This window comes from Strigops habroptila, chromosome Z, assembly GCF_004027225.2.
Source record: "Strigops habroptila isolate Jane chromosome Z, bStrHab1.2.pri, whole genome shotgun sequence".
In the NCBI taxonomy this organism is placed as follows: domain Eukaryota; kingdom Metazoa; phylum Chordata; class Aves; order Psittaciformes; family Psittacidae; genus Strigops; species Strigops habroptila.
Genome location: NC_044302.2, coordinates 74084822 through 74109221, shown reverse-complemented (window position 1 = coordinate 74109221; position 24400 = coordinate 74084822). Strand labels below are relative to the sequence as shown.

The following is a 24400-nucleotide window of genomic DNA, read 5'->3' as shown; positions in this document are numbered from 1 at the left end:
TGCTCACCCCTGGAATGAAAGCAAAAAGCCTCAGAGAGATGGTCTGTGGCCAGGGGAGGAGGTGAGAAAAATCATGCACACATGCTGGCTACTCCTGGGGAATGCTTGTGATGCAACAGGAGGGGAAAGCAGTCTGGAGGATGTCTTGAGTGTGTTCCCTGGCCAAGCTGAAGCTGTTTTCTTGTGGTCTCAGTGCAATGGAAAAGATGCAGGGGATGGGGTCCCGTTTCTGAAGGGCCCCCAGCAACTTGGAGAAATGGGCCCACGTGAATATTAAGGCTGTAGATACAGTCTGGCACTTAGGAGTGATGGATATTGGCAGTGTGGGCTGTAGAGTCACATGGAAAGTAGGACTTCACAATCCTCTGTTTTAAGTTTGTGATAGAGCAAAAGTATGAGGCCAGCCCTTGCAATAGTGTCTCCTTGCCCCTACAGTTTTCCATGTTCACTGTGGAAAAACCCTGTAATTCCTGTGTTCCTGTATGGGAAGGACTAGAGTCCACAGTACCCCTATTAATGGTTAGGAAAAGAGACACCAGGATTTGGGTATTGATTTGGGGCAGGACGCAGCATTTAGGACTAGATGGGGACAAAGGTGATCCACTGCTGGAGCTGTCTCATGTGAAAATACTCCTTTGGCTGGTGTATTCCACCACCATGGAATAGCTACATGGGCAAATGCTGCTAGACAAAAGTCTTTAAACTTAAGCAACTGTCCCACAGCATCATGGCTGCAATGCATGCCACCCTTTTGTCACAGCAGATTCATGGTTCCTCTGACTATGCATAGCACCTCAGACGTAAAATCAGAAGAAAAGACAGACTGAGATTTGGCTGTCTACCTCTAAATATGTTTCATGCTTGTGCCACTGCATCTGAAGTGTCACCAATAACAAAATACTTGGGTGCTTTGTAGAAGAGTTAAATTTCTCTATTTACCAAAGTTTGTGCTTTAAAATCCTTGCAGCTTTTTTTAGATGCAAGGTCTAAATGAGATCATAGTGCATTTCATAAGCTGTTTTATAAACTTCCTTGATTGGTTTATTAATCTCAACCTTCAAGTTTATCTACCTTTAAATTCACTTTAAATAAGCGAATTCATTTTAAAGTACTGGGAACTGCAGATGTGTTTTCACAACTGTTATTCAACTTTTAATGTTTAAAAGAGAGTGAAAGGGATTCTGTGTTTCATCCTGTCCCACTGGGTGATCAGATTTGATGGATAGTTTAGGTATATGCTGTAGAGGAGAAGGTGGAACTGCTGCTTGTGCCAGGCACAGCAGCTTTGGAATTGTCAGCACTGCAAGGCCAAGGAATACGGCAGCTGGCATGCATGCATCATCGCCAGTAAGCATTAATTCCTCTCCTAAATTAACAACTGTTTTGGAAGCCTCTCCATTTGTTATTGGTGCTGGATTTGGGTCTTTGTCATGGCAGATGAAAACACTGCTCAGCAGACACGTTGTTTCATTTCCCTCTTGGAGAATGATCAGACTGAACTCCTTCAAGCCATGGAAGTCTCAGCCCTCCCGCTTCTCCACAAGAAAAAATGTGGATAGCCCAGTTGCATCCTTTGGGCTCCCTGTCACAGCAAGCATTACAACCCATAGCAATATCATACTGGCCTGAATTCATGTACTTTCATGTGACTCATTTATTCACTGGCACAAACCAAAGGGAGTGTCTTCTACATCACCCGTTAGGAATTTCGGGTATATAAAAAAAAGGTTTTTTCTACCCTTGCGTTTTTTTCCCCTAGTTGATGTTTTTTCCCTAATATAAACAGAAATCAGTTACTGAGTTACAACACTGTGCAGCCTCCAGACGTTGGTGGGGTTGTATTTTGGGGTTTTTTTTCTTCTATAATGTGATGTGATGACAGTGATGTTGTCAGGAATGATTTGCAGAAGATACGGGTGGTCTGACAATGTTTGCAGGGTATGGGGGGCCTTGCAGTACTGTGTGATGGATGTCATCTGATCATACCTGTCTGTGTTCAGGCTCACAGCATATGAGCAAAGATCATGCCTCTGGCACATTAGACATAGGCCACCAAGTCAGCACACTGGACAAAGAAAGATTTTAGCCCAGTTCTGTATAGATGGGGTGTCCTCTCTCTTGGGAGTGTCAAGCATGCCACCTATGATGTACAGAATCCATACAAAGACTTCCTTTTACCAGTGAACGCTGATCCTGATAGTGAGAAAATAGCAAGAGCTGCCACTCCTGGCTGACAGTGAGTCTGCTGCATCTCGGAGAACAGGTATGGTTACCTCAAGTCCATTAGGCTGACCTGATGTGTGTTTGGATACTTGGGAAGGCTGTATCCAGCCTCTGGCCTATACTAGGGAAACCTGTGTGTGCTGCAGGTAGTTCTGTTCTGTTTCAATTCTTTGTTTGCTTGACAAAAATTACCAAAACTGAGGGTTTCCTTCCTATGTATTAGCTGGTTGTTAGAGCCAAGCTCAGTTACGTTAAGAAAAGTGTTGAATGCACTTTTTATATGTTGAATACCCCATTGTTCTTGCAGACATTTTTTTAGTACGACGCTGTTTATGACAAGGGTCTTCTGCATGGTCAGGCTCACAGCACATGAAAGGATACAAATAGGCAAGAGAAATGATCTGGGGAGGAAGTTGCCATAAGAGCTGGGAGAGAAGATTGAGTTCTATAAAATCATGAGAGAGATGTGGATAAGCTGAATCTGCACTGATGTTCACCAAGCCCTGCAATGCAAGAATTTAGTGGCACTCAGTAAAATTTGTAGTACTTCAGTTTAAAACCAGAAAAAAAGTATGCAGTGAGTATTGATAGTCTTGGACTTCCTACCCAAGGCAGCAGAGGCAGACAGCATCAGCAGGGTCAGAATGGGGCCAGTCAAATTGACGGGACTCGCATGGATATGAAAATGACACAGTAAGGATATACCTTAAGATATTCCCAGTCCAATTATTGTTGGTGCTGGGAGCGCACGGAAGCATGGACTCATCATCAGGCACGTATACTGTCCTGACGTAGTATCTCTTGTTGCCACTATTGAAAACAAGGTAGTCTAGATGGACCACTTAGCTGGCTTCATTGGATGCTTGTTTGTGTCTTCTGGGTAGTATTTTGAAATTCTTCCCCTGTTGCTTGGTACCAGCAAGTCAATGCACGGCTTGTGTAGAACAGCTGATTTCTTTTCTGGATCCTCCAGACCCACTTGGGATAACTCCGAATGAAGGGAAAAGGAAACTAAACCCAACAGCTGACGGTAGAGCATTGCTGTCATCGATAACAAATGTGACAAAGCAATACCCAGGGAAATCCAGAAAATTGCTGGGTTATTTAGGGTAGCTAGAAGAATCCAATGCCTTTGAAAGGTTTTCATATATGTTCATTTCCTGAGACATAATCTGTACCAAAAGCTGCCCAGTAAACCTGGCTCCTCTGGAGTAGGTAGGTGGCTTGGGAGAGGGAAGTAGAAGCTTTTGTAGAAGCTCAGCTCAAGAAATAAGGAGACCATTTTCAAGTATGCAGAAGAAAAGCCCTCAGACTCTTATGTTATTGAAGGTTGTACATTTATTCGCTGCTTGCAGAAATAACAAGGCAGGCAGACAGTTTAATGCAAGTCTGCTTAAGATGGAGGGCAAGACAGCTTAGGACATCGCCATGAAAATGACTGATGGTTAACTCCAGCAAAACTTGAGAATAATTAGAGCCTAGCATTGCAGTAGTGGGGAGTTTGTGGTTCGAAAGCAACAAAGCTCAGTCGGGTCTGATTGTTTTTGGGTTTGTGGCAGAAGGGAAGCACGAGCCCTGGCTGGGAGCACTCTGACTTTTCTTTCTTCAGCTTGCTGACTCAGGTCCTGGAATTTCTGAGCCATCACTCTCTTAACAGAGCTTAGTTCAGCGTTTGCCTGGAGCTCTGCTATAAAGAGAGACCTTTTACAGGCCAATGCTGTAAGTGGAGGGAGTGAGGAAGGCAGGCAGGTAAATTCATGCTGACCACAGCCATATCTTGTTAATTAACTCGCCTGTTGAAAGGATTTACAAGGCTGCTTTTGCTCCCATCATACTGCAGATCCTGCAGAAAAGAACATACCGTACTGAGAGGTGGCTTTTCTTGGTTGCCTGCTTGTATTCCAAAACAAATTGACTGCCATATTGCATACAGTGAGAATAGCCTCTGGATCATCTCTGTCGATGGTGGAGGCTGAATCACAACAGGCTGCTGCCTGAGAGAGGCTGCTGGAAACACTGATCCCAGGGAATTTTTACTTTTGCATTTGAGGGTGGCCTAGGCAAACAGCCTGTGCTAGTGATTGATTTTGTTCCGTTATTGAGACTTAAGCAGCAACTGAACTTGTGTATTTCTGCTTGTGATGTGGATGCAACATTGAAAAGCCTTTCACTCTAGAAATTATGTAAATGGGTGAATCGTTACATGGTTAAATAATTAAGTGAAATTTAAAATCATTCACAGTTTACCCTGACACCAAAGTTCACTGCTAGGTGTCTGACCTGAAAAAATAAATCCTCATATGCCAGCATTCTTGCTTGGGTTTCAGCTTTAATTATTAAAAAAAAATAAAAAAATAAAATCCCTACCAACTTTATCTCTCAGTTTATTGGCCACCTGTTTTGATAAACATACAGATAAGAAGAACACAACCACAGTAGGGGGTAAGATTGGAAAGAAAATATCAGCAAGATACAGAGACATTCTCCCAGGGTAGATACCAACCACAGAGCAACTCCCCACATACTTTCTCTCTTGCTGTTGCTGGCTTCAGCCCTTGTTTCATTTAAATTGCACCTGGCATATTTGGTTGAGGGTACGAATTAGGTTGCAGACTTTCCTGTTTCCTGTAGAGCCGCACAAGTCTGGAAAGTGCTTGCCCCTCTGGCTGAGCAGGAGGAGGGATTTCCAGTGCCAGTTTCTTCGTGCAGGTAGAGAAATTACCATCCGTGTGTTTAGATGGGCTTTGCATGTATCTTGCCTCTTGTGTGCAAATGTTATCAGTATCTTGCAGAATGAAACTAAGCGAGTTCTACCCACATGTGAGAGGGAAGTGTCAGGCAGAAGTCTTGTTGCACTGATGTCTAACAGGAATGGAGCAGTACCAGTTCTTCCTCAAGTTCTTCATCTCGTGGGTCAACTTGCTCTGTCAAACCGCTCTATCCCAGGTCTACTTAATCACTGCTTTGCACTTGTTGGACAGGATTGCAGGGCTGGTTTTCCTCCTGGGACCATCCTTTGCATCCATCGGAACAGTGGGGAGCTACTGTCTTTGAATCCTGCACATCTCCACCCACAATGCTCCCACTTTTAGTCCAGACCTTAAGCAACAGCACCTTAGTCTCTCAGACATGTGGTTCAGGATACCTGCAGATCTGCAGCTTGTGTTGAATGGTTGACGTGACCATTTACTCTTAACAGTTTGAGTGCCATGAGAAAAAAGAAAGTTACGTGCATACCTACTTAGCCTAAAGCCCCGTTGCCTGGGAAGCCAAGGCCTGTCTTCTTGAATCCGACAAACAAGTGTGTATGCATCGATGCTTCCCACATGTGACTATGGCCCTTAGACAAGAGGACTTTTGTGATTGCTTTTCTGGGTTAAGAGCTAAGTTATCTTTCTCTTCTAATTATTGTGTTGCTAACATGTCATTCCACAACTGCTCTTAGATTAAACCTCAACTGTTTACTGTCTTAAGTTTTTCTTGCAAACATCAGACTAAAATGGGAGCCTGGGCTCTCAGCAAGGTCTGTGCCTCTTGAGTCTGCAGCTCTGCTATGTGGATGCCAGAACTGATGTATATGTACTCAGATATTTCTGGTGCAGAAACACTAGCATAGGTGTAGGTGACCTGACGAGATGCAGCACAAAGGAGGAGCAAGGTTCTTGTCCCTTGTGATTAGGGCAGATTAGGACATATGCTTTATGTTCTGCCTAAAGAATTGCCATTCTGGAAAAACATGTAAAAGCTGCAATGTCGTGATAGTTTGTAGAAATTGCAGATCATGTGTGTTTAAGGTTTCTGCTATTGAACCTCAGGGCAGAAGAGAGTTTGAATATCTAATTCAAAACACTTTAAACAACTGCTTCATTGAGCAATAACTTCATATAGCTAGTCTGTGCTTGTTTTGCATTTGCCCTAGGGTCTGTAAATCACAGTATTCACAGGCAGGCATGGCGTGAGCATGTAAAAACACATGGGCAGAAAGTTGAAGAGTTGGGAATGGAATATATAATCTCCTCTGCTAATTTTCTTTTGTGAGATGTCTGTGCTGGAGAACATCCTTTGCTGTGGGGCAGGCTAAGTTTTCCTCCTCTGTGTGTTCCAGCTGGCCTTCGGTGTTGTCCTGCGCCTGGCCCACGCTAGAGTCTTCTGCCAAAGTGCAGCTTTTGGGGTGTGTGTTGCTGGGGAATCATGTGCAGCACCTTTCTAAAAACGGTCCATGTACATGTGGGTGCAGTTTCAGAAATTCAGTTCCCAATGTACTGTGGCTCAAAGCAGTATGAATTCCTTCCTCCATGAGTCTGCTGAACTAGATTACATTTTTTCCATACTTTAACAACTGTTTAATAGGCAGGTTGTCAGCTGCAGTTACATTTCATTAAAAAAAACCAAACCCCGCAAAAAAACTATTCTTCCACATATTTTAGCTAGCAAATTATTAGACCCTATATTTTTATCCTTTTTTTTCTTTTTCTTTATTTCTATGTGTTGAACTGAATTTGCTTCCTAAAGTATTTTATTAATTTAAGCTCAGAGGCATCACTGTTTTAACTAAAGTTGAGTTTGTTTCTTAATGGACGTACTTAAGCCTGCACAGCTTTGAAACCAATAGAAGTGTACCCAGAAGGGAGTTTGTAGCAGGTCAGTTGCATCTCTTTAAGCCACAACATAATGTAGACCTGAGGCCCTGTTTTGGCTTTCAGCAGTGTCTTTATTAATTTTATGTCAATTCTTACCTCAACTGCATTTGCTTCTCACTATTGGGGAGCTCTCCTCATGTGTGCCCATGATGGTGACTAGCACTTTTGAAATTGATAGGATGAATCTTAACAGATACTAAATCCATGACTAGTTTCTAGGCATGCTCCAACGTGCTAGAGCTGCACTGGCTGACCCACTCTCATTTGGGACTGCATTGCACCTAAAAGAGGTGTGTGCCCCAAAGTGCCTCCCACCCATCTGCCCGTACCCATCCGCTGCTGCATGTTCTCACATCTCCCTTTGTACAGGCACTAGTGGCAGTGCAGCTGGTGGCATGAGCAGAGCAAGCTCAGGCAGCAGGCTGACATCCAGCCCTGCAGAAGTGCTGAGACAGGACCCTGAAACACTTGGGCCTTCAGGGTGGACGTAAGTCTTGTGTCAGATTCCCTGAGCAGCCTGCCCTGGGCTTGCTTTGCTTCTAGTGGGGTAGGAAGCTGCAGATGGGCAGAACATGAGTTGTCTGGTAAAGCAAGGTCTGCGGTAAGACAGTGTGCGTATTTGACTGTGCTTCATTGGTTAGGTTTACAGTGCTGCAAGACTTATGCCGCAGCAGCGTACAACAAACATATATAGTGAAAGCAGGACAGCACACTTGTTGCAGGACTAGTAAGAAGCAGAGAGCTGTGCTGAACCAACTAGAAGCGGGTGATTTAATTCATCCCTGCTTACCCTTTGGGGCACTGCTGGTTGGGCCTGATGTCCAGCTAAGTGCAGCCTGCCTTGAGACAGTGGCTGTCCTGAGAAACTTAAGAAGGAGACACATAATTTTTCAGTAAGCATTCACTGTGACTCAGTAGAAGTTGCCTTTCTTAGTGCATAACTTTATATATCCTTATAGCAATGGCAGAGATGGGAGTGATGCTTTAAAATTTCTGTCTTTGAAAAGAAGTGGTTAATACTTCCCTAAAAGCTCACAGATTTCAAATGTCAGTCCTGGCTGCAAACTCAGCCAGCAAAATGCTTTTCTATTTTGTTTTTTGCCAAGCTTCAGTGTTTCAGAAATCTGATAATTATTGTTATGCCTGGAATCTTGTGATGGGCCTCCCTCCGTCATGGCCTGTGTTGGACGCCTGCTTTATTTCGTTGTTAGTAGCCTTTTGCTTGTACAGTCTTTTTGACAGCTTCATGTCCTACCCACCATTCAACAAGAGATCATAAATTTAAGGGTGTATGGCAGAGCCTGGGGAGGAGGAGTTGCAATGGGGGTCTTTTTGCATTCTTGGAAAATTGACATCAGGATTGTACTAAAAATGAAGAGATTTGTGCTTGTGTTTTTTGAAGTGGAAATCAAAGCCTGTGTGATGGAGCTCTGTCAGTTTTAAGAGACAGCCAGCTTCTCTGTCAGTTGGTATACCTTTGACTCAGATTCACATGGTGCTTCCACCAGTTCATTTCTGGATTTTCTTTTCCTTTGCTAAACTGCTTAGCTTTTAAATACCTCCACGCACGTACCGTCAGAGCCAAATCAAATATAATTGGAAAAATGTGACTGGTTTGTTGAGGAGCTGTCAGCCTATGTCGACTGGGGTCGGTGGGGCAGGGTGTTCTTCATGCACCTAAGCTCCACCTATCTGAGTCAACAAAATGAAATGCTGTTTGGATTGTAAAAAACTTGAAGCAGAGCCAAGAAGAGGCATCTCTGCAGCCCTGGAGGAGTCGCATCTGTTGCTCTGAGGATGCAAGTTGCAATCAGGCTGCCCCCATGGTGGGCTGGGAAGGAGAACAGGAGCCTGGTTGCAGGGCCAGCATGGCTGGCTTTGCAGAGCCAGGCAGCAGCCAGCTAGCCACAAAACTGCTGCTGGTTTTGCTTCTGCCTCTCACTTGGCTTCCACTGGGCAACCACCCGCCCAAGCCAACAGCACCCTTTTTCTGTACCTGCAGCCTGAGCTTCAGGCAAGCACTGCATCTCTGTTGCGCCTGCCACATGTAGGTTGAAAGAAAACCTCACACCCAGAAAACCTGTTGATGTGGGGACCTGCAGGGGACAGGTTGTCTGGACAGTGGGGATGCACGTGCTTGTTTTTTGGCTGCATCTGCAGTGGGGTCCTTCTGTCCTCACCTTCCTTCAGGGACATCTGAGCTTGGAAGTTGCAACAGGTCCCTTGCTCACTGGTACAGCTCTTCTATAGGTGTTCTTCACCTAGAAATCCTCTAACCCTGCCTGTGTAAACCCTTGGGTAGTCTAAAACTTTACATATGTGCCAGGAAATGTGAGGAAGCTGCCCTGATGAAAGGGAGGCTAGGGACAAAGTGCAGAAAAGCTTCAGACAGGACAAAAAAAAAACCAACCCAAGGCCAATAGCAAATTCATCTGGCTACATCCTCACTGAGGACAGATCTGGAGCAACTGTCCTCCACGGAGTTTGTCAGAGAGCCACAATTCACCTTCAGACACCAGTTTAGCCTTGCGTTTTGTGATAGTTATGGCGCTGATTGAGAGGAATATAAGTTCCTGCTCTGGTGAAGCTTGCACTGAAGATGAGACTTTAAACACTCAGAAATGCCTGCTGCTTAGTGTATCTAACTTCTTAAAACTGCATGGTTTTAACTGTCTTTTTCTTGTCTGTTCCAGGTTGCATGTCAGGTTGGACTTGATGCATGGCATTTGCATGACACCCAACAGCCTAGCTCTGGATGTGTTACTGAGCAAACATGGCCTACCCAGCAAATACTAACGGCATTGCTACAGGTAATTAATTGGGAACACTTTTCCCCCTTTTGGATTATAATTTTTTTAAAAAAATCTGTTCTTAAACTGTGAAAGCAGCAGCAAAGGGAAGTAGCACCAGTTAAGATTAAATACTGAAAACTGATTTCCTGGTAGAGCAGAGTCTGTCTGCTCCCCCTTCCCCACCCTCGATAATCTTTTAAATATTTGAAGTGTGGAAAGTTGTTTGCAAAGATGTAAGGGTTGGCACTCTGTTGTTCAGCATGCAGCGCGCTCTGCTTTCAAGGGCCTATGTTGGTTTACACTGGACTCTGAGAGGCCTAGGGGTTTGCTGCAGAAGTCATGTGGTTGTGTTATCCTGTGGCTGTAATTAACTGGTGAAATTAACCAGCTCTTACACATCGAATCTCCAGCCCCTCCTGGTCACCCTTACTGGCCAGGCTGATTTTGGTTTCTTGATCTCCAACAAAACAGAAGCATTTCTCGAGCAGCATCAAGAGGAGGTGTTCAGTTCACTTAACTATCATTATTTCAAGAAGCTCCCGACGAGGTGTCTGTTTTGTTTGGGTGATACTCTCTCAAATAGATTGCTAGGCATGTTCAAAGGTTGCTGAGTAGGGCTGACGGGTCAGGAGGGGGCAGAGATTGCGGAACGATTGATAACAGCACAGCAGCAGCGCTCCTCCTGCAGTTGTGTCAATATTTTCCTGTTCTCCTCATCACTGCACAAACATAACTTTAGCCCACTAAAGCTGAGGCTGCTACAGTGGGATTATATGGAAAACTTCAAGTGCGTGGCAGGAGCTTGTGGGTGTTCTTTTGGGACGTCCTAATGTAGGTATGATGGGAAATGGATTTATCAGTTAAGGGTGGGGTGGCTGGGAGCACTTTGAATACCCTGGGAAGGAGCATTAAATATCTTTTTTGTTGTCCATGTAAACAGAAATTTCAGCTTCTCTCCCCCTTCCCCCAGTGCTCAGGCACTCGTGTTCAAATGCTACTTGCTACATCATGACATATATATACTGAGAGTTGGCTTATCTGGTGGATTTTAGCACCAACCTCCTTTCCAAGTATATTCTGGTATGAAAACAAATCCTAAATTATTCACTGTGCTCACTGTAGAATTGTTCCAATTAGTGCAAAGTGTTTTGGGTGCTGGGAATTAGAAATACAGAGTGTCGTTATCTGCAATTTATGCAAAACAGTAAGTCTTTTCTAAAGGCTAGTGGAAGTTACATGAAGACATTGGAGTTACTATTATCTGTTGATTATTTAAAGTTAAATTTACCAATGTTGTTAAATCCTGAGACCACTGAAAAAGGATGTTTTCTTTTCTCCCTCCTCCCCTCATTTTTATACAATTAGAAATGTATTCTCTAAGGAAGAAACCATACCCTTTTGTAACCTTTTGTAATCATTTTGAGAAGGCAGACTTCAAAACCTCTGCTGTGTAACTTTAGTGTAGCTGTTCATTGCCTACCCCCCCCCATGTAACTTGACTTTTTTTAATAATATGCTTTTAACTTAAGTCATGCAGAACAATTCCCTCTGCTTACAAGGAACGAAAAAGTATGCATGGAGTGTTACTGATTGGTTTACTAATTTCTGCCCCCTCTCTCCCCCTACCAGTAGAATTGTCCGTTGAAAAAGTTGGTAGGCTGACATGCAAGTTTAAAAGAAGCTAAATGCTTGTACTGGGGATGTGTTAATGCAAGATGCAGTTTTAGCTTCAGGATTGTTATGCAAACAAGGCTTCTTGCAGGGTAGAAGCTGTTTGTTCCCTTATTCGTAGAAAGACGCTATAATGAATTGCAGGTATTTAATTCAGAACTAAATTGGACAATGTTTTGCAGAGACTGTCAGGACATGTTGGCTTTGCAAATCCTTGAGGCTGGCGTTCTAACATGCAGCTATGTATGCCTGTGTCTCCAAATCCTCAGCAGTTCATAAAGGACAGAGTATTGGGCTGCAGGTATCTGTGATTTGTTATCCTGCGCTTGGATGAGCAGGAACTGATTTGGGCGTTGGAGTTATTGAAGCAAGTTTCTTAATTGCATGGAGCTCTAAGAGTGGAAAGACAAACTTCAGGGGTGGTGTTTTCTGCACCCTCTGAATCAATCAGCAACAGGAAAAAGAACTAGAAAGACTTGTTACGGACTACTAAGCTGCATTTATGTTACTTGAATATTTTGGCAAGTTTGACCACATCAGCTGCATTCAAGTATGAGGTGACTAAGGAGCAGTGGTTTGCTTTGGTTAACTCAAGAATGTAAGTACTTGCACTATTAAATGATTATGCCTATGTGCCATTTCGGTAATTTTTCTTAGTATACAAGCCTATATGGACTACTGCTGCTGCAGATAAAATCTGTAGAGGAATGTTTGAATTCAGAACTTGTTTCCAGGAAAGGATCAAGCTGTTTTGCATTTTTATAAAGTTTTTTTTTAGAAGTACATTTGCTGTAAATATTTTCAGTGAGTGAGTATGCCAGATAACCTACAAAGCAAGCGATGACTTTATCATGAAAGTACCTATCACAAATTTCTCTGCCTCTTGCATTATCTCGTTAAAGACATGAACTTCACATGTGGTGAATAAATAGCAAAGACTGATTTAGACTTCCGTACTGTTTGTCAATAGTTTTGTTTGCTTCTTACTCTGTTCCCGGTTTCATTGCACAAAGGTCTGGTAGTGTGCTTCTGTGAGCTGCAAGCTCATTTTTAGACATTTTGGAAATTGGTTTAGAGGCTTGGTACTGATTTTGGACTAGGCTCAGAAAATAGCTGAAGTCTCTCTAACGCTCATGATAGACTAATTGGTCTCGCAGGAAAATTTGCTTTATTTTATCAGTTGGGTGCTGAATAGTCAGAACTGTTCTCCATGGCATGTGAGCTTACTGCTCAGCCCGGTAAACTCAGCAGGAGTGCAATGGAAGTCCAGAGCCTGTCGAGCACTCTAGCTGCAGCAGGAGTTAGAAAATACCTTTTGTCTGTGGGGAGCTATTACGAGGCTGGAGTTGGTTTGGTGCATGATACGAATTAATTTCTCTTGGCATAGTACAATTAAAAAAAAGAGAGGTGATTGTTTCTCGAAATAGTATTAGCGTCTCCATTAACTGCTGGGTGAAACTTCCAGTAATCGTTAGTTTCTGCGCTTGCCTGGACTGATGCATAAATCATCTATTTAATGAGGCTCTGCAAACACTGCTGTAGTGGTATTTGCAGAAACATCCTCCAGCCAACTACAAAAAGCCCGGTGTACACCAGCCTAAAACTTACTGGGCAGTTTGGAAATACTTCTGGCTGGATTTTCATTCCTTTCACTAACATCTGATCTGCTGAAACTTTCTTTTCAAAACACATGTTCTGAAAAGGCACTGAATGGTGTGAAATTCCAGTACAGTTTATTCTGATGTAGAAAACAAGGAAGCAGCAAAACAAACATAGGAGTCTGATTAAAAAAGATAAAGGGTTAAAAACTGCATTTGTTTCTAACCATAATGAAAACATCTGTTTTATTTTACTTCCCTGCACACCTCATGCTCTGTATCCAGAGACCACAGAATTGTCAGTCATCTCTTTTAACAGGGACATAAAGCATTTTAACAGAAGTAAAGCTTTTCCAGTTTTCTTGAGTAGGACGGGCTGCAGAGGTCAGTATAGCAAGGCTGTTGCACAATCCTTTAGTTTGCCGTAAAGCAACTGCATAGTTTTCTATACATGGTGTTTGAGATTTCCCTGATCCTTTCTGTTTTCTTCCTTCTGTCTGCGCCTCCCCCCTCGCTCTTATTTAAAGAATTGTGTTTTCATGCCTTCTCATCCCACTTTTAACATGCTTCTACTTACAGGAGCACTACATCTTATACAGATTCATTTGGACTATTTCCCTGAGTGTTTAACTGCTATATGCTTTATCTCCTTCAGAGTTCTACATGGTTCTTAAAGCAGTGGCATCCTAGGGAGTCACCACCGTTTTTACTCTTGATTTCTTTGCACCTGCAAAGCAAGGAACTACTGCTGCAATAGGCAGTGTGCCCGCATCAATGGTCGTTGCTTGCAGTTTACTCCTTTCACTTTCAGCCTCCCAGGACAGGGAGATGTCACTCCCAGCAGACCTGAGCATCTGCCTCCGCTCTGTAGAGCGCGCTGAGAGCTGCAGGACAGTGGGGCATTTGATGGTAGATATAGTGTTGGAGCGCTGGTTCCCCTGCAGCAGCCTGGTGTCCCTCTGATTATTCTATATATGCACAGTTACCCTGCAGCATCCCATGGGCCCCTCGTTAGATTTTCTTTGTATCTGAGCAGTTTTCTTGACTCCTAAGTGAAGTTACAACTATGCAACAAGTTAGTCAGAGAATGAGGCCATTACAAGAGGCTGTAGCCTGCATTAATGTTGTTTGAGATAATAATGTCAGCATGATTCAAAGACCAAATGTTTAATAAATGTGTTTTCCATCTGCTGGTATATAAATGCTTAAGCAACTGTTTTAAAGTATTATGAAAACCCCTGCTGACTTATTAACCCTTTTTATTGAATCCAATAAAACAGGACACACGTTTACTTAGAGCAAATGTTTTTATCATACATGTCTTCTGCACTGACTTGTAACAACCATTGAAATGTACCAACCATTTGTAGACATGCTTTAGTTTCTGTTACTGGATTATCTGAGTTAGAGTCTCTGCTGTGATTTTACTTTCCTGATGCGTATAGTCTTAAGCAATATTCATGGAGTTTTGCATAATTTCCAGCCTAATGATCTGAAGCGTAGTCTTAAGAACAAAGTGCTGAGCTCCAGAATATTACCAGCATTGTTATTTTAGGAGACTATCATTACAGACCCTCAGTCAATAGAGAGAAATTCACAGACATGAAGGGGTTAGCAACTGGAAGTGTTTGATTGCTGGGTGTAGTAGTCAGTCCAATAGAGCCTTTACTCCTGAGTATCGCGAGTGCCTGCCACAAGAGCCCAGCTGACATCTGCTCTCTGCTGTTTTCCTGCGGGGTAGGTGGCATTGAGGTACCACTACAATGCTACTGACATCCCGAGCTCCGAGCTTAGCAGCCTTAAATGCACTGAGTTTGCTTAGCTTAGCAGAGGCAAATGACCAGGGCTCAGGTGAGCTTGTATTTTTATCAAATCAGCCATGCAAGCAAGGGTAATTTGGTTGAGTCAGGGCTGTGTGATGAGAGGCTATTTAAGCCTGGGCTTGTTTCCTTATGGTGCTCCCTGCTCCGAGCCTCCATCCAATAACCATCAGAGTTAATGGGGACGGGTGTATGCCAAAGGTGTGCTCTGGCAGGTGGTGGGGGACTTTTGCCATTGGGAGAGCTTGCTGAATTGCCACATAGTCCTGTGCTTTCTGGATGGGTAGATGGCATTCAGGGCTGTCACTGGGATCTTGCTCCTGCCTCACCCACAAGTGATCTAGTGAGTCACACTGGTGGTGCCCAGTATTTGAAAACAAGCTAGGGTGGGACCTAGACAGTGGAAATCTGTGGGGTGAAGGGTGAGTGAGCCTCCAGTGATTTCACATCAGCTCTATCACAAGGCGTATCCGAATTTCCATCAGTATGCTCTAGTACACTCACTGATGTCAGATCTGCCTTAAAGACAGATGGCTGGAGATGGAGGATCTCACAGCCAATGCCAGCAGAAAGCTTGAAAACACACTGACTTGCATTTGCCCAACCTAGAGGCCTTTATCAGAACAAAGAGGATCACAGGGATTGTGCATCTTCATTTACACACTTGCTGCCTGAACAATGCCTTTCAGGCCTGATCTTGGAATCTGCTGGAAGTGGAAGGGGCAGGAAGAGGTTAAAAAGGATACAATAAATACAGTGTCATTAGTAGTTGAGGACATAGCAGTATGGCCCAGATGGCCCAGTCCTTAAAATGGAAATGGGATGCAGTGGGAAGCAGATGGCCCAAGACACAAAGCTATATAAGATGCAGACGCTTTGCAGGACAAAGTGCCCTGAGATAGGGAACAGATTTAATTGGTCTGTCTTTTGTTCAGAGATTACTGCAGTTGTTTCTTGATCTGGATTATCTTCTGCAGCTGCCCAGGAGATTCCTACCTCTCACCTAGACAGAGGACTGTGTTCATTCCTCTGGGACACAGGCTTGCTCATGGAGTAATGCATGCTTTCCTTGTCTGAGCTGTTGAGATGCACTTCCATAGGCAGCACCTGGACCTTCTCATGTATCCTGCTGCTGGTCCCTCTACACCCTCAGAGGCAGCTGAGGGTGCTGATCTTGTATTTTAATACCAGTAATGCTCTAGGGGCTAAATAGGCATGCCTTGCTGTTTATGGTACCCTGCAACCTCACTGAACTGGCGGCGATTAACTGTGGTAAAACCCCTAAGGTCTTGTGATGGATGTTGCTGTTTTGCATTGATCTGGTAGCAGTCTGGTGAGAGGTGCCTGTGTGGAGGAGCAGCCTGTGGGGCTGGTGAGGGGCAAGGACCTGCAGCAGGGCCAGCATGTGCTGCATGAAAAACACCAAGAATAAACATTATTCAGACTTGAAAAATTATACTCTCTGCATCTTCTTCCTTGCCCCCACTCTCAGATACACAACTGAGCAAAGTCTTCTGTGGCTGTTTAACTCAAAAGAGTGTATTTTTCCCCAAAAACTGTTCTACAGTGTTCCTCAGTCCCTTCCCAGATTCTTCTGCAGAAAACAGTTTATGAATAATGTGTATGAATCTCCTCCTTGTGGGAAGGGATGGTATTTTGTTGCCTTTAAAAGGATACAGCCCCCCAGGGAAACAGCTTGGATGGAAATTGCCTTATTACAGCTGGTTGTCTTCTGTTTGTGAACACTGAGCACCTGCATTTAGACATGTTCCTTGCAGAAGGATTGCTCCTGGAGCAGAAGTCCTTGGGAAGCTTCTTGTAATGGCTACCTCTGCCCTCCCCCCTTCCATACCATTTGTAAGGCTTTGGATTAGAGCTGACAGAAGGGCAGACCTTCCCGTATCATGTTTTCACAGCAGGTTTAGGGGCTGAGGGAGCGCTTGGGCTGCCCACATTGGCATTGCTGCTCTATCTCCATTTCCTTCCTCTGGAAACACGATCCCTTAGGTGGCAGAGCACAGATCCCTGCCAGGATGTCCCGGTGTGACCAGCTCTGAGCTCCAAGACAGAAGCATGCTTGTGGCCATCCTCCTCTTTCTTTCTCCCATTCCCTCCTCTGATTTCATCCGGAAATCACACTTACAATATTAGCTGAAAGCGATGGTTGACCTCTGCTGTGGGATGCACATTGCAGCTTGCAGTGCTGAGGGGGGAGCACATCAACCAGCTCCACATAGGGCTCCCCCCCACCCCCCGTCTCTCTAACTCTTTAAAACTTTTCGTAGCATATACTTGGTCTGTGTAAGGTACCATCTCCTGAGATTTTTCTTCACCTGATTCTTCACACAGACTTCAACAAAACTTAAGTGCTCAGACGGTCAGAGAGGTAGGTGAGTGTGAGATCCCATCATATTCTTTCATGCTTTTGGTCAGTCCTTCCCCACTTGTTAAGCACTTGTAAAGCCGCCTTCCCTGTAGAAGTAAGTAATGTGACCCTTACCCCCTCTCACAGCCCATCCCTTTTTCTTGCTCTTCTCCTCCCTAGTTATCTCACACTGTAATAAGTGTTTTATGTAACTGTCTTATCTTTTTTTATTAATGTATTCATGTATATTTTTTCTTCATAACAACATGTTGCTTTCCTTCAACATACAGGACCCATCTGTGATGTTCCTGAGTTGCCCTTCAGTATGTGTTTGAAAGTAGGAGATGGAGGGAGGGGGTGGAAACAGTTTTTAATAGCTGGGTTTGAAGGTTTGGTCAGGTTAGGGTGAGGATCAAATTAACTGATAATCAGGAACAGATTGTTTTCCTATGTAAACCAGACATCGCTGGTCTGGAGTAGTCTCTTATTGCTGAGGGGCATGTTTGTGGATGTACTCCCAGCCCCCTCCCTACCCTCTCTTCACATAACCAACCCGTCTGCCTGGAGCACTGTCATATGGGTTGCAGAAGATCAAATAATAAAAAGAAAACACTTGTGCAACTTAGCTGCTGTTACTGGAATTTCAGCTCTAATCCTCGCAAATAGGTCAAGTTTTAACACTTTAACTACACTGCTTGGTAAATCTAAAGCACGCAGCTTTAAAAAAAAAAGTATAGTGCAAGAAAATACAGTAAAACACATTGTTTTGTTTGTAAAAGCAGACTGACATTTGCATATGATAGAAGCTTAATGACAAGATCAGAGTAGTCACGTTTACGGGATTACAAGGTTCAGCAGTGTTTTTTCAATTCAAGAAGTCCATGGCTAAGCCCTTTCTTCTCTCTCTCCTCCCTCCAGCAGAAATTGTGATTCTTAAATTTTAGGTATGTTTTTCCCTATCTTATGTTAAAAGATTAAAGAAAAAAAAGTGTATTTTAGAATCATTGTATTCTGCTCCCGTCCTCTGTTTTTCTATGTGGAGACAGACAGCTCAAGCTTGCCAGTACTCAAATGTGCTCACAAGGCTGTGTATCCACTGTATTGTCCTTTAGACTTTCACCATTCTCCCTTGCTACCATTAGTTACAGACCTGTTCCCACTCTCCATTCTCAGACAGCATGTCTGTCATCCAGAGTGCTGGTCCTTTCCTTTTGATTTCCTGCTATTCCTTTTGGCCCCCTCCTCCAGTGCTCGGTCTCACCCCAGCTCTCCCTGAGGACATGCAGGGACTTCTCCCTGGGTGCAGGCCCTGGGGAGCACAGCCTGTGCCTTTCCCTGCTATCCAGCCCTCCTCCACCCCCTGCTCTGCCTTCAGTGCTCGGAGGCTTCCTCGCAACCCATCTTCAGTGCTGTGGAAAATGCACCATTGACATTCTGGGAAAACTACTTCCCTCTCCCTTTTCAGAGAGAAGTTGTAAAGCTACAACTCTACAGGCACATGTGTGGCTCGGACACCAGGTACAGCCAAGACCACAGCAGTGGGAGAGACATCTCTGTGCAAAACTGAGTGTAGCATCTCCTGCTCTGCTCCAGCTTTACCATCCTTCTCCAATCCTGCTGCTGTGTGATGTACTGCACGCACTGTTTATCTGTTATATGGCACATTAAAAATGGACATGTGTAGTCTTGCCCATGGGTTCCTTTAGGTACGCATGGCACTTGGGTTTTTTTCTCCAGTTTGTGTAGCACTTCTCCTTGTCTCAGCCTTTTGCATAATCATTATGTTATTGTGGGTAGAACTGCAGTATTTCTGGATTAGTAATTATTACTAGAAATCCATGGTGTTTAATTGCAGAATCTTAATCCAAGGGGGAAAGAGATGCCTAAATCTGTAGCCTGTATGGTCTCCTTGGAAAGCTGTGAGTTCCTTCTTGCATCCCCTGCCCCTGCTCAGCTGCGGACATAAGGGGTGATGACTGAAGGACATGGGATGCCTTCCAGGCTGGCAGGATCTGCCATCTGACCCCAAATGATTCAGACAGGTTTTTTCAAATACACCAGAAGATGGTCACTAGGCTGACGCTTCCACCTGAGCTCCCAACAGGCAGATATTCACCTTGCATCCTTGTCTGTGGCATACGAAGCCCATACATGTATTTCCAGCTTTGAGAATGCATATCTTTCTTTTACTGCCAGTGGACAGCAGCAGTGAGCACACGTGAGGGAGGTGCACTCAGGTGGAGGAGCTCCTCCACTTACTGACAGAGCTCTGGGGACAGGCAAATAGGTTGAGGAGTATCAGCGAGTGAAAGAGAGAGACAGACTACTGCAATTGCACCCTACCTTCCCCGAGACAGACCCAACAAGCAGACAGCACCCATAACATGGAGAATTCCTTATCCTCTCTCCACCTGGCTGAATGCAGTGACTTAGGGGATAAAGAGCAGTGGCAACAAGTTCCTGCCCAGTGCAGTGGGCATGTCTCCTCTGTGACTACCCCACTTGCCCAGGTGCCCTTGCACAACAGGTACAAGGCTCTGCAAGTGGAACTGAACAATAATGAGGATGATGGTTCATCTCCGAAGTTAAGTCAGCCTACGCCCAGCGTCAAAACTGCTTCCATAATGAAGAAAAGATGGGTCATTGCCATAAGAGACTCCCTTCCAAAAGGAACAGAAGGCCCAATAGGCAGACTTGACCCACTTCAGTAGCACTGGTCCCTTCTAACCCAAACCATTCTGTGATTCTATGATTCATAGACCACCCAACCAGGATGAAGAGGCAGACAGAATATTCTGTTAAGTAGCTGGGAGAAGTCTCACAATCACCAGCCCTTGTTCTCCTGAGGGACTTCAACTTACCAGATGTCTGCTGGAAATACAACATGGCAGAGAGGAAACAGTCTGGGAGGTTCCTGGAGCATGTAGAAGATAAATTCCTAACCCAGCTGGTGAGGGAGCCACCTAGAGAAGGTGCCCCACTGGACCTGTTGTTTGTGAACAGAGAAGGGCTTGTGGGTGATGTGATGGTTGGAGACTGTCTTGGGCTAGTGACTAGTGATCACTAAATGATAGAGTTTTAATTCTTCAGGAAGTAAGGAGGGGGATAGGCAGAATTGCTGCCCTGGACCTGCGGAGGGCAGGCTTTGGCCTTTTTAGGATGCTGGTTGACAGAGTCCCCTGGGAGGCAGTCCTGAAGGGCAGAGGGGTCCAGGAAGGCTGGACATTCTTCAAGAGGAAATCCTACAGGCACAGGAGCAGGCCATCCCCATGTGCCGAAAGATGAGCCAGTGGGGAAGAAGACTGGCCTGGCTGGACAGAGAGCTTTGGCTGGAACTCAGGGAAAAAGAAGTTTATTAGCTTTGGAAGAAGGGGCAGCCAGCTCAGGAGGATTACAAGGATGTCATGAGGTTATACAGGAAGACAATAAGAATGGCCAAAGCCTGACTAGAACTTAATCCAGCTACTGCCTTAAAACACAATAAAAAATGTTCCTATAAATACATTAGCACAAAAGGAGGGCTAAGGACAGACTAGATCCTTTCTTGGATGCGGGGGAAAACACAGGGACAAAGGATGAGGAAAAGGCTGAGGTACTTAATGCCTTTGCCTCAGTCTTTGACAGCAAGACCAGTTGTTCTTCAGGTACCCAACCCCCTGAGCTGGAAGAGAGGGAGCAAAATGAAGACCCCATAATCCAAGGGGAAATGCACAGTAACCTGCTACACCACTTACACACATACAAGTCTATGGGGCTGGATGGGTACTGAGGGAGCTGGCAGAAGTGCTCACCAAGTGCTTTCCATCATTTATCAGCAGTCTTGGCTAACTGGGGAGGTCCCAGTTGACTGGAGGTTAGCAAATGTGACCCCCATTTACAAGAAGGGCTGGAAGGAGGATCTGGGGAACCACAGGCCTGTCAGTCTGACCTTGATACCAGGGAAGGTAATGGAGCAAATCGTCTTGAGTGCCATCATGCGGCACATAAAGGACAACCAGGTGATCAGGCCCCATCAGCATGGGTTTATGAAAGGCAGGTCCTGCTTGACTAACCTGATCCCCTTCTATGACAAGGTGACCCACTTGGTGGATGAGGGAAAGGCTGTGGATGTCCTCTATCTAGACTTTAGCAAAGACTTTGGCACCATTTCCCACAGCATCCTCCTGGAGAAACTGGCTGCTCATGGCTTGGATGGGTGTACTCTTCACTGGGTACAAAACTGGCTGGATGAATGGGCTCGAAGAATAGCAACAAATAGAGTTAAATCCAGTTGGCAGCTGGTCACAGGTGGTGTTCCCTAGGGCTCAGTACTGGGGCCGGTTGTGTTTAATATCTTTATCAGTGATATGGACAAGGGGATCAAGTGCACCTTCAGTAAATTTGGAGACAACACGAAGTTGGGTGGAAGTGTTGATCTGCTGGAGCATAGGAAGGCTCTGCAAAGGGATCTGGACAGGCTGGATCCATGGGCTGTGGCCAGCAGTATGAGGTTCAACAAGGCAAAGTGCCGGGCCTTGTATGTGGGCCACAACAACTCCATGCAACGCTCCAGGCTTGGGGAAGAATGGCTGGAAAGCTGCCCGTGGAAAAGGACCTAGGGGTGCTGATTGACGGAGCTGAACATGAGCCAGCTTGTGCCCAGGCAGCCAAGAAGAGCAACAGCATCCTGGTCTGTATCAGCAATAGTGTGACCAGCAGGGCCAGGGCAGCGATCATCCCCTTGTACTTGGCACCATGAGGCTGCAGCTCGAATCAGTTCTGGGCCCCTCACTACAAGAGAGACATTGAGGTGCTGGAGGGGCTCCAAAGAAGGGCAGCAAAGCTGGTGAAGGGTCTAGAACATAAGTCTTATGAGGAACAGCTGAGAGAACTGGGATTGTTTAGTCTGGAGAAAAGGAAGTTCTGGGGGGACCTTATCACTTTCTACAACTACCTGATAGGAAGATAGAGCGAGGTGGCTGGTCTCTTCTCCCAGGTAACAAGTGATATGACAAGAGGAAATGGCCTCAAGTTGTGCCAAAGGAAGTTAAGATTGAATCTTAAGAAAAATGTCTTCACCTAAAGAGTTGTCAAACACTGGAACAGGCTGCCCAGGGAAGTGGTTGAGTCACCATCCCTGGAGGTATTTAAAAGACATGTAGATGTGGCACTTAGGGACCTGGTTCAGTGGTGGACTTGGCAGTGAGTCTAACCCTTGAGTTCAACAGTTCAGCTAAGTGATCTTAAAGGTCTTTTCCACCCTAAATGATTCTGTGAGTCTAAAATAAATAAACAAATAAATAAAATCACCAAATGTGAAGGCTTGAATGGCCTACTTGCTCTCACAGCAAGACTTCTTACCATAAGCTTTTCCAAGCAGTCATGCCTCATCCCTGGCAGTGTTCAAGGCCAGGTTGGATAGGGCTTTGAGCAACTTGGCCTAGTGAAAGGTGTCCCTGCCCATGGCAAGGGGTTGGAACTGGATGATCTTTAAGGTCCCTTCCAACCTAAACACTAGAGATCATGACTTGCCTCATGATACACAAAATACCAAGCAGTTGAAGTTCATTCTATATGAAGCTAAACAAGGTGGACAAATACGAGGTGCTTTTTTCAGTTGCATCCTTTCTCCGTGTAGATGTTAACTAATGAAGGATGTAACTGTAGCATGCAAAGTCTCTCATATGCGGGTTTTGAGTGTTATGTAGTCATTGGTCAGGTTAATCCTCCATTATTGTATCTCCAGGCATGTGACCAGTAGATCTCCTTACAGTACTAGCATATCAGCTGCAGTCTCACATTTTGAATGCAGTTATTGAATACATCCCCACTACCCTGAAAATACATATTTGACACTGTGATTTAAAACCCACCCTGGACCACCCCTGGATCAGGAAGTCTCTTGAGTTGCAGGTTTCTGGCAGCTGAGAAGAGAAATGTTGCTGTATGTTTGCTTTCTTCTTCTGCCTTTCCAGAGGCATCTGCTAGGGAGGAGAAGGTGGGTAGGCCAGATCAGTCTCAGGACTGACCTGAATGGCTAGTTTTTGATTGTGTTTTAAATGGGCTTTAAATCATTCTATGGAAACTGGCTGCCAAATTCTGAAAGACATTAAAGAAAACAAAACAAAACAAGCCCGTAGCAATGTAACCCATCTCTCCCAAAATAAAATCCACAAAAATAAACCCAAGAGGAACACCATATCCAGCCTTCACCAAAATGCAAGAGCCACGTTTCTGGGGGTAGGAACATAAACCTGACAGTGGTGGGTCAGGCCAAGCTCTGTGCTTCCCTGGACCAGACTGCTGTAGTTGAGCAGTTTATTTCATTCTTTCCAAGCAGAGCCACTCCACTGCTGAGGAAATGGTCTGTTGAAGGCATGTGTTTTAAAGAGCTGCGTTTCATCCATCACCTTTCACAGATCCATTGTGCCCTCTCTGCCTTTTGTTTTCAAAAGGGGTGTGAAATAACCTGCTTTTTAGATAAGAATTTATCGGCTGGATGGCTGCCCATGCACCAAATCTTACATTTGCTCTGCTTTGGACCAAGTCACGTTTTTTGGTCCCTGTGGAGCTGTGCTCTGACCACAGTTTTGTTTCTACTGTAAACAGTAGCTGAATGAGTTTATTTGGCACTATAATGGTTTCAAAGGCCAAGAGAACAAATATGCATGTGCTCTTTGCCTTTTGGTTTTACTGGTGCCAACCCAGACGTGTGCCTCCATATTTGACTTGCTGGGCAAGGGACAAAGTACTGGTACACGTTATGGGTTATTGCTTGCACTTGTGGCAGGTCTTTTTCAGCCTGCCCAGCTGACCAAGCTTTGAGGACAGTCCACTAAAGGTGCATGACTTGATGCAGGGCTCATTCAGACGTCAAGCCCTTGAAACCTCAGAGTAATGATAAACAGATGGAGCATGTGGAGACAGCTGCTAAAACTTGTTCTCTAAACAGGATATCATGCTGTCTTTTTTAGAAAAATGAAATCTTACAATGTTAGAGGTTTTTTCCTTTTTCTCTGAGCAGAATCCTAACTCTTCAGAAGGATGTTTTGGCCATACCTTCTATTCTCATACTTTATCCCAGATGTCACAGTCTTTTTCACAGCAGAAGACTAGATGGGTATTTTCATGTTCTCCACTGCCTGGTGTGAAGAATCTACTGATGGAGCTAGAGATGCCCACTAGTACCACCCTGTGCTGCTGTGCACTGCTTGTCCTTCCCTTGCTGATCACTCACTCTACAGGTTGAGAGATGGGCCTTGAAGGGCAGCAAATGCAGAGCAGTAGCTGCAGGCTCCATTTCAGGAGCTTT

At 44.7% G+C, this 24400-nt stretch overlaps 1 protein-coding gene across 2 annotated transcripts in view; it reads left to right on the top strand.

Annotated features, from left to right (window-relative positions):
* The window catches only part of LOC115600916 (KN motif and ankyrin repeat domain-containing protein 1-like), a 107983-nt gene that overhangs the window by 68666 nt on the left and 14917 nt on the right, over positions 1–24400 (top strand). The window contains exon 3 of one of the 2 annotated variants that reach the window (XM_030470376.1): positions 9557–9673. In XM_030470376.1, the coding sequence (XP_030326236.1) occupies positions 9637–9673 (37 nt within the window). In that variant the 5' untranslated portion in view covers positions 9557–9636. Of the gene's footprint in view, positions 1–9556; positions 9674–10459; positions 10487–24400 lie in introns of those variants that run through there. The other variant, XM_030470377.1, reaches the window with a different exon arrangement.